Source organism: Benincasa hispida, chromosome 4, assembly GCF_009727055.1.
Source record: "Benincasa hispida cultivar B227 chromosome 4, ASM972705v1, whole genome shotgun sequence".
NCBI classification, from domain to species: Eukaryota; Viridiplantae; Streptophyta; class Magnoliopsida; order Cucurbitales; family Cucurbitaceae; genus Benincasa; species Benincasa hispida.
In genome coordinates, this window is record NC_052352.1 from 1,970,730 (window position 1) to 1,982,349 (window position 11,620).

Sequence of the window (11,620 nt, forward strand, 5' to 3'; positions counted from 1 at the left end):
CGATAATTAGTATGATCTTTTATTTTAGGGGTGAGATTCGATTCCCTATCTCTACAATTGTTGCATTAAAAGCGTAATTTTTTCTATTGACATATACTCTTTTACTTATAGTCAAAAGTTCAATTTATCATATATTTTAAGAAAAAAAGAAAAAAAAATATTCATAATTATAATTTATTATAATTATAATCATATATTAACTAATTTATTATATTATAATTGTCCTCTACAAGTTTTAATGTTTTGAAATCGATCTTGACTTGTCTTTGTACCAAAATTCTTAAGTGGAAAAGTATGGTTTCGAGGCTGACAAGGACTTTTTAATAAATATATTATACGAAGTTGATCTCGAATATTATAATTATAATCATAAATTTTTGTTCTTAGACCAGGATGTGCATGTAGTATTTCTAGATTGATTTTTGTATTAGATCGATCAGAATCTAAAACATTTTTTTTACATTTATTTTTCTTTTATAATATCTCTCCATATTAATTTTAAATTAACTTTACAAAAGTATTAATAATAATAATATTATATTCTATTATATAGATTTAAAGGCATAAAAACTTAAAGTATAAGAAAAATTCAAAACTTACTTGTCAAGTTTGTATATCTAAACGAATAACAACAAATAATCCTCTTGCTTGAACTCTGAAATTAATTTTAAATACCTATACGAGTAAATTGAATGTAAAAATAACCTGGAAACAAACAAAAAATATATAAAATATAATGTGACTAGAAAAATTATGTGCATAAAATGAACAATACCTTTTTAATTTAATGTTCTTGAGATTGAAAAAATGAATTTGAAAATAAGAAAAAAAGTCTGTAAAGTACCCAGTCTTGTTGATAAAAGAAAAACTTTTGTTTGATTGTTTATTAAAAAATGACACATTATTATATACATGGGGAATTGGAGCATAGAACATATTTAAGGGTTTGGATTTGAAAAATGGCAAAATCGGCAAATAATAAGATTTATGGCAAGACATGCACCTGACCATGAATTTTTAAATCCTTGTTTGCTTTTGTTTAGTTCATAGCTTTTGTTATGGATGAAACTACAAATACATGGTAAGTGTAGAAATATAAACAGTTTTATATGTAGGGTAATTACGGATACTAGTTCTCCACTTTTCCTCTAATCGTTCATTTGAAAAACTAAAAGGAACCATCTTCTTTAAAATAACCGTTATTCCTGATTTTCCTCACGTAGGTAGATTTTTTTTTTTATTAATATAGATTCTGTTTAACCACTTTTCGAATTAATCTCAAATTAAATATCCAGATTTTTCTATCAAAATTATATTTTAAATATGCATACATTATCAAATTTCATTTATCCAATCAAAATTTAATTTTATTTAAATGTTTGAATTATTTTTCATTATTTTATACAAATTCTTAACAAATTAACAAGATATTTTTCTATATTTTTTAAGGTTTAAATTATTTTGTATATGTTCTTAGATTCAATTGTACATATTTCATATTTAGTCACTATTTTAGCTAACATTTTAATAATACTCGACTTGTCCTTAGTTTGGTTCGTATGTTTGAAATATTAAATATAGTATAAGTGTAAAGTTTTATTAATAACCCAGATATAAATAAATGGAGAGCTTGATTAATAACCGGAATATAATGTAATTGGAGAACTTGATTAATAACTAATTAATCATATTATAATCTAACGGATCCAATTTCAAAATTGAAAATGAACGTCATTTCGTAATTTTCACACTCTTTTGGAATTTGAATTTGTTTTTAATATTCAAATTAGATTTTGACAACTACTTCACGAATTGATTTAAAATAACTAATTTATTTCTTATTTTTCTCCCTTAATTGATTCAAATTAGCTATATGTTTTGATTTGATTTAACCACCTCTAAAAAATTTTAAGAATTAATCAATCTTTAATTTGTTTATCACCATTTTGATTTTAATTCATAATATATCTTTAGGTTTTATATTATATTAAATTTGGATTAATTTTTTTTTATCCTCGTTGGGATTTTACTTAATATTTTATACATATTATCATCTAACAAAATTGGATAATTCATTTAAATTTGATCATTTTTGTGTATTTTTTTAATCACCTTTTATTCATTATCATCTTATTATATTATTATACTATTTATTTATCTTTTTGACAAACATATAAGTATTCACTTTTGCAATATTGTTGCTTTTTCTGTGCCTTTATAACGATTTAGGCTTCTTTTGTAGGTTTTGTGATTGGTGGAGTTATAAATAGAATATAATTGTTGAAGCTTGAATGGGAATGAAATTATGAATATAGTGTAACGGTACATAAACGAACTCCCTTCCTGATTTTTCTTGTGGTATTCGAGTTATTTATGAAATAGTGTATCTTTGCATAGTTTGTCATTTAGTAATTCGTATTTTCTATTATATAAATTAGTTTTGCTATTTTTATATTTTTGAAAATTTTTAGCAAAATTTTCAAATGAAATTTTAAAATTTACTACCTACTCTCGTTTATTATTCGTTACATGAATTGGACTTTAAAAGCCCATTAGAGATGAAAATTCTGTGTAAAAACTCATACAAAAATCTAAAATAAAATGTTGCAAGCAAAAAGAGTCAAACTCCTATCTATTGCCAACAAAACAACATTACACATCAACAAACCAACACTATTTTTGTTTCTCAAATTAAACTCTATATATATATAATTAAAAAAATAAAAGATGAATAAACTGAGGGGCACGTGCCTCTGATCCCTATGTGACTCCACCCATGTTTACAATCTCATGACATGTGGAAGTTCATCATCATCATCATCATTGTAAGGTGAGAGAATCAAATCCTCTAACTTTGAAATTGATAATTTTGATAATTCAAAGTGTGTATATATCAATTGAGCTAAACTTCTAGACTTAATTTTTGACAAATAGAGCATTTAAATATTATACTTTATTTACTGTTTATGTTTTTGTTTTTGTCTTATTTATTTATTTTTATTTATTTAAAATTTTTGTGTTTACCCTTTCAAAACACATACAATGCATGGTACTATTAGTTAATATTATAACGTGGTATAAGGTTTAAGAATTCTCGCATTTGATACTATATTAATTAATATGAACATGATGCATGCATGTGGTTAGAAGTGTATAATAGTTTTCCTTCTACACAAAAATAGTCATAAGTTTTGATTCTTTGTCCTTGTTTTTAATATAATTGTGCAAAGTTATAAGTTTATCTTATTGTGCTAGAAAATAGTTTAATGGGCAAAAAGATTATATATTTGACATTAAAGTTAGAGTTTCGATTCCTTCAACATACCTATGGTAAAAGAAGGGGAAAAAATATTTTGTGTCACAATAACTTATATTCCTATTTTCTCTCACTTGATAACATATTTTACATGTGAGTTTTATATTCTTCTTAGATTATGGCCTAAATTATAAATTTATTGCTTAAACTTAGATGTGTGTTTATTTAGCCTTTGAAATTCTAAGAGTCTAATAAGTCTCTGTACTTTTAATTTTGTATCAAATAGATTCATGAACTTTTCATTAGATCTCTAATAAGCTCTTGAAAATTTTAAAAATTTATTAGATATAAAATTTAAATTTTATGTTTAATAAAATCCTCAATTTTCAATTTGTATTGAGTAGTCCAAAATTTCAAAAAGGGGAAAATATGAATATTCAAGGACTAATGGACTATAGTGTAAGTTTGAAAATTCAATGCAAATTAGGGACGCTTCAAAATTTAAAGACTAAATTTACTATTAAGCTTTAATTATTAATAATTCAATTATATATGCTTAGACATAGTTCAATTAGTTAAAATATTATACCATTCACCAAAAAGTTCATAATTCGAATCTCTAGCTCTTGCACATGTCAAACTAAAAAATTCGACATATCGAGTCTAAAGATTGATCCAACCAGTCAACATAGGAAGAGTTTTTTTCTAAGATTGATACTAGCTATGCATTAAGGTCACATTTACGAAGGTGTATCACAATAAATGAAAGGTAATTTGGAAAGTGGGACCCATTTTTTTTACGTTTGTTTCCACATTCGTATTATAGGTGGGCCCCAGTTGAAAATCTGTATCACAATTATTATTACCATTACCGTTACAATTACGGTTTGACTCTCATAAGTAAATGTAATCATAACGGTAACAGTAATTTTGACAAAATCTTAATTTTAGGTAAATGCGATCAGACGTGATCTACTTACATTTACGATTGAGACTCATTATGATTGATCTGTCAATGAAATTTGATTATAATTACACCAATTTTTATTACGAATTGACTTTTTAAAGACAATAAAAAGTATTTTATATTTTGATTACTAAATTTTATATTTTTATTACGAATTGACTTTTTAAAGACAATAAACATAACCTAAATAAAAGGTAAAATTGCATTAAAAAAAAAGTAATCTTTAAAAAGAATAAAAAATATATTTTAAAGACAATAAAAAGTATTTTATATTTTGAATCAAATTCATTGTGATATATAATTCAATATCCTCTTTCACATTTTTTTTTTTTTTTTTTTTGAAAAATTCCCGTTTTACTAATTAATTTCTAGAAAAGAAAAGAAAATGATATTCTTTCAAAGAGATTACCAAATATCAAAGGCTCATATTGCCGCATAAAGTTCTTTAAGATTTTTCTCTTTATTGAATAGTCATGAATTCTATTTTGTTGACTATTTGTGCCTGATTTGGACTTCTTAAACTTTGCCTTTAGTTATTGGGCTTCCTTTTTAAGGGTTTAAGCCCATTCCCCATCCTTAATCCTAAACTCGAAAAATGATTCGAAATAAGATCTTCCAGTTTTCACATTATAAAACAAACATGCTTTTTTTAAATTCATTTAAATAATTTTTTTCAATTCATCTTAGGCGAGATCGACACCGATATTTAGTTAAAAAATTTATTTTCTTCTAACTTATCTATTGTTTTGGACCTTGTCTCGTTACATGTCACTTGATTACACCTGAAGTTTGGGTAAAAAGACCAAAATATTATGTAATCTTTTCAAATCCTTTCAAAATTTAAAAATTACACTACCAAATATTACACAATTTGAAGAACTTGAAAAAGATAATTGGTAAATTATTTAGATAATTAGTAAATCAATTTAGAAATTGGTGTAAATATAAATTGGAAGTAAGATTTGCAAGATGTTATATAAGATTTGGAAAATACTGCAAGAGAAAATTCGAGAAAAAATAAGAGTTGATATAAGATTTAGAGATATTGCATATAAATTGAAAAAATTATGTGAATCTCAGTGTTAATCTCAGGTAAAATAATACCGAGATTTTATATATTTGGTTTCTCAGTGAAATCTTAGATATAATTAACATCGAAATTTGATATATTTGAGTATTCTCGGTGGAATCTCGAGCGAGATTAACACCAAACTTCTATATATATACTAAATTTTATCCAGTTTTCATAAAATTTAATCTTTCCCAAAATTTAAAAATGTTATATCAATTTAGAAAATCTATTTTAATAATTGGAAAACCCATTTGAAATTTTGGAAATTCATATAATTGTGAAATAGAAGTTATGCTAAAGATTTTTAAATTATGTAATAATTTAATAAAATATAGTAAAGATAACCAAATTTGGAGAAAAATTGAAAAGATATAAGATTTGACATAAGATTTAGGAAGATTACATAAAAATTTAGCAAATCCTTGTAATATGACGAGATGAACCGAAACAACTGATAAGATAAAAAAAAATTGATTTTTTACTCGGTGGCCGATCTCGTCTGAGATAGATTGAGAAAAACTGTACTTACGATTTTTCAAAAAATTTGCTAGTATTATAAAACTTAAAGATGCTATTTCTAACAATTTCCCCAAAACTTTTATTGAGATGTTATAGGCAACTTTTAATTTATTCTATGCTCTATTTTAGTTTCAAACATTTTAGCATTATTTGGCCCTAAAATTGGTGGTGTTTACAACTATTTACAACAAACAATTATCAATGACAATACTATTTGAAATTCCTCTTTATTACCATACTTAATTTCCTACGTATCCTTTTTCTTCCTTCCCATTATAGTATTTACTATTTCCTACCTAGGCTAAAATAGTTGCACCTCAAACACAAACTATTATAACTCGGTAATAACCGCATATCATAATAACCAACTCAGTGCCACAAACGTTCCCCTTAGAGTTGATTGACTAACCATATGTAGAAACTACTCTAGACGTTTGAAGCAAAAAGTATAATTGTTTAGTTGTAAGTTTCACATTAGAATGAGTTAGTAAATTATGAAAATGATGTTTTCCAGTTGTGGGCTACGAACTCCTCTAGTCAAAGTCAAACATATTGATTACCTTTTTTTTTAAAAAAAAAAAAAGTTGAATTGAAACAGAGCTACCTTTTATCCCTTTCAAATTGAATGAACTGTCAATTACGCGAAGTTGTAGCTCGTACATTTTAAAATAATTGGACCTAGGACTAATCACAAAACTTTTGAAATAATTCGACTTTGGATTAAGCTAGTATTCTCTTTCGAAGTATTTAACTTCAACAAACAATACTTATTTGCATTTTTTAGGCGTTATTTTGTGACTGTGAAATATTTGGGAGTCTTTATTTATGAGATGCACTAATTTTTATTAGATATATCAAAGCCATTTCTTTAGAATTTCTGTCTTCGTTTGAAAATATTTAATTTGAAAGTAACAAGTAACAACTCGTATTCTTATACCATCTACCATTTATAAACCACATTATATTATTTCTTGGAGAGTGCAAACCAAAATAATGAAAATCATCACTTTTGAGTTTTGGGGTAATAAAGAATAAGAAGATACGGCGCCGTATCGCCGCACAAACATTGTTGTATTGTAATATTTTTACTCTATCCTCCACTGAAACTTAGACACGTGTCCCTTTCCTTTCTTTTTCTTTTTTAAAGTAAAATACTGAATTTTGTTAAAGTAACCATTTAGTCCATCACAATTTAATCTCTAAACTTTATTATGTAACCATATAGTACTTATACTTTCTATATTGTAACAATTTAGTTTCTAACCTTAAAAAATTTATCAAAATTAAATGTCAATTTTTAATACTTTATGATGTAAATTTTATATTTTAAAAAAAAATATTAAATCTCTAATTAGTTTAATAGCTTGTTTATGTATGAAATTTTATGAAACCTTAACATTAATTTCTACAATAGAGACTAAGTATGTATGAAATCTCATTAAACCTTAACATTAGTTTCTATAACATAGACTAAGTATGTGTCTGGAATATATTTTCAAGTGTTTAATTTAAAAAATAAGTCATTTTGGAAGAAATTGAAGTGTTTGGCAACCACTCAAAATAGTTTTCCAAATGTATTTTAATCGAGTTTTTTTTTATCAAAAGTGTTTAAATAAAAATGAGTTTTTTGAAAAACATTTTTTTTAAGTCAATCCAAATGGACCCTAAATCGTTATGAATTTTAAAGTTCAAGAACTAGATTGTTACCTAACAAAATTTATTGACTAAATTGTGATAAAATGGAAAGTATATGGACTAAATTATTACCGACCAAAGTTCAGAGACTAAATTGTTAATGATATGAAAGTTTAGAGACTCCAAAATGATTTTTAACTTTTTTTTTTTTTTTTTTTTTTTAATGCTTGAGTTTGCTCCAATTTAACTGTTAATTGACTAACCGTTCCGATGATCGGTAAAAAAATCTCGCCGTGGCCGTTTATTTTTATTTATTTTACTTTTCTCGAGATTTGTTTCCCCTTTTTTCCCCTGAAAGAACCGATCATTACTGTTGGGTTGGGGACCTTGGTTGTTTGAGGAAGAATATATCTCCAAGTCATTTTCTTTGCTTTATTCTTTTTTTTTTAATTATGTTAAATTAATAAAAAAAAAATATCCATTGATGTCTATAGAACTATAGAAAGTGACCTAATTAACAATTGCCTCTTATGGGAAAAGGAAATTGTTCCCTAAATATTAAATAGTGTATATTTAACATATCAAAATCAATTTATTCTCTAATCTAAGGAAAAAAAACATTTTATTATGTTTAAGTTATCTTTGAATATAAATAATAATAATAATGTTTGGGAATCTGATGTTTATAAACTAAGAGCTATTAAACTAACGTTCCATCCATATTTTTAGAAATAATAAATCCTTTTTTCTCGTAACAAAACAATGTTGCTTTTGGAATAACGTTGATAACTAATTATGATGAATAAAAATGTATATAGCCGATGTTATATAAATGATAAAATATAATTTATAAAGTACTAAAAGTAAGGGGAAAAAAAAAAACAAAAACCAGCAAATTTTATATTTATAAACACGTCAATTTTATATTGCAATATTTATCTAAAACTTGAAAAATCGTTTTTACCGTCGAATGAATTTTTGTTTGAAAATTAATTAAAATCAACAATAATTTTTGTTAAAGTTTTCTTGTTTTTGTTAGATTGCTATTTGACCATTTATTTGAGCAATAATCAAATTCAAACTTGTACCATTTCAAGTGGACGAAGTGGAGAAATGTGCTATCATAGTCTACTCCATGTTTGAGGCTCCAATTATTATAGTTGGCATTTCTGATGACTATAACCTATAGTTAACTACAATATTACCATTTTAAATCCATGTTTATTACATCGTTTTGTTTACTATTTTCTATCCATCATTTCTTTTCCTCTTCGTAGTAGTATTTATTTATTTTTATTTTTTTTTATCAAAACTACAAACTGTTATAATTCATATACTATAATAATCACTCATTATAATAACCAACTTAGCATCCCAAATATCCCTTAAAATTAGTGAAGTTGCAAAAACAGTAGGTAAATTAGTGAAAATTTAGGTCCCATTTAGTAACTTTATTGTTTTTTGTTTTTGTTTTGAATATTAGGACTAGAGACATTACTTCCATCCCTAAATTTTTTTTTTTTTTTTTTTTTTTTTTTTTTTATATATATCTACTACTTTTATAAATGGTTTAAAAAACAAGCTAAATTTAAAAAAAAAAAAGTTTTTAAAAACTCGTTATAATTTTTTGAATTTGGCGAAGAATTCATTCATTGACGTAACAAATTATGGTAAAAAAAAAGAGAGAAAATAAGTTTAATTTTAATAAGACCAAAAATAAAAAAACGAAATATTGTAAAAGTTTCATTGGACTAAATTTAAAGTCCAATTTAATTAAGATTGAAAAAGCAAAATAAACCCATAAACAAGATTAGAAGTATAAGTTCGTTTTTTCCCCTCGTAATAAAAACCCAAAATACACCATAATGAGCTCTGGAAAGCCCAAACGAACCCTACCTGTGATGTGACATCAAAATTGACTGAGAATATAACTTTAATATAAACAGTTTTTTCAAAAAAAAGGAAAAGAAAAAAGAAAAAAACTTTAGCGAAAACAGAACCATTAGAAAAACAGAAAGGCTGATGTGATTTAATTTAAATTTCAACTTTTTTTACAGCCTAAACCGTCTTAATTGGCCGTACTCAATTAAAATTTATCATATAGCAAGAAATTTTAACTTTTCAGAAAATTAACTTTTTGATCCATACATTTTGGATCTAATTTTTATTTAATCTTTAAATTTTTAAATATTACACATTCGATTCTTAAATTTTGGATTTTATTTCAATTTAATCTTTAAATTTCAATATATTATAAATTTATATTTGAGATTTGCATTTTATTTTAATTTGGTCTCTAGATTTCAATATTTTACATTTTAAATATCAATTTTTCATAAAATACTCACTTTCAATCATTGAGGTTAAATTCTATTAATTAATTAAAAATAATTATGCAGGGAAAATTTAAATTTAATTTTAAAATATAAAAAAATAGTAAAATTTAATTAATTATAATTATTTTAATGATCTTTAATTTATTAACATAAATTAACACTAAAGACGAAAAATGAGTATTTAGTGAATGGTCGAGACTAAAAGGATAAATCTTGAAATATATGAACTAAATTGAAGTAAAACTCAAATGTTAAATATAAAATTGTAAGATTTCGAAACTTACGAAAGGCTAAAAAAATATATTTTTTTCCTTTAACTTTTTAAAAAAGTTAAATTATTATTTTTTTTTTCTAAATAAAAAATAAAGGGCTATATAGGATAGGTACAACTTAGGCTACAATTAGTCATAGTTATTTATTCATTTCATTTTAATCACTGCACAAATAAAGATAAAAAATATTTTTTTAGAAAAAAGACTATTACAGTTAAATTAGATGCATCTAACTATTATTCTTTAATAGTTATATCTCGAATTCTAAACAAAATAAAAATATTTTTTTATAAAAAAGTCGTTGATTTATATACAATTAAATTAGATGCATCTAAGTATTCTACTTTACCAAATTACACCTTGAACTCCAAACAAACACATGAACTAGAAAAGAAAAATAACAAAAAGGAAAAAAAAAAAAAAAGTGAAATAGAAAAGGCTTAAAAGGGTTCACTCGAATAGCTGATAAAAGTTTACACACAGACAACAAAAAGAAAAAAGGGTTAAAATTCAACAAAACTTTATCACAAATATTATTATCTCACTCTCATTTTTCTCTCTCTAAAATTTACATTTCTCGTTACATCAAAAACAAAATTACATAGAAAAAAGCAAAACTCTCGATCCATATCCAAAATTGGAAAATTTGGTTTTTTTTTTTTGAAAAAAACAAACAACCAAAACAAAAAGAAAGAAAAAGAAAGAGAATTTTTAATACTTCAGTCAGCTTCTTCTTCTTCTTCTTTGTGCTCATCTTGTTCAATTTGAGGATGACCCATTTCCTTATTTTTCTGAGAATTACCATCCATGCCATTTTCAACACAACTATGAATCTTACCATTAGAAACATTAGATTGTAATTGAGAAATGGAAGAAGATTTGGGAGTGGTCACCGGCGTCGCCAAGAAAGTGGGATTTTGGTCTCCGGCCATAATCACAAGAATCTTCTCTTCATAAACCTTCTTCGTTTGTTGCTCCTTAATTTTCTCGTCCTCGTTTTGGGCACTTTGTCCGCTCTCTAAATCTCTCTCCTGTCCCTCTCTTTCGTCTGATTGAACCGACAGCTTCCAGTAGGAGCAAGCCAGAATCAGCAGCGCAAACGCGATTAAACCCAGCATCGCCGCCAGCCCCCCGAACAAGTACGGCACCGGCGAGTGCCACGGCGTCCGCTGCGATACTGCCATCGGCTCCGGCGAATTTATCGGCGAGAAGGCTGAGATCATGTTTCTCATATCGTCGCGAATTTAATGGAGAATTATGGGATTTGAAAAGGAGATTGTTCTTTTTTTTTCTTTTTTTTTTTTTTGGGGATGAATTGAGGATGTGGAAACAGAGAAAGCAGAGGAATGGTATTTATAGGCGATAAAAGTTGAAAGGCCGGGCAGCGGGAGACTGGTGTTTCTTTTTCTGTATTTTTGTTTGTTATTTTAGTTCCGTTTAAAACTTTATTTGATAGTGATTTTCTTTTGATATTTTTATTTTTACAATAATTTAATTCATTAAATTATTAATAAGTAATAAATTAGTTCTACTTCAACCCAACAACTTTTTGATTTATTAGTT

At 25.5% G+C, this 11,620-nt stretch overlaps 1 protein-coding gene across 1 annotated transcript; it reads right to left on the reverse strand.

Moving 5' to 3' along the window:
• Positions 1-10,566: 10,566 nt before the first annotated feature.
• On the reverse strand, positions 10,567-11,416 carry LOC120076009 (protein GLUTAMINE DUMPER 2-like). Its single transcript, XM_039029783.1, has one exon. The coding sequence runs from the start codon at positions 11,287-11,289 to the stop codon at positions 10,777-10,779; it is 513 nt and encodes a 170-aa protein (XP_038885711.1). The 5' UTR covers positions 11,290-11,416; the 3' UTR covers positions 10,567-10,776.
• Positions 11,417-11,620: the final 204 nt, after the last annotated feature.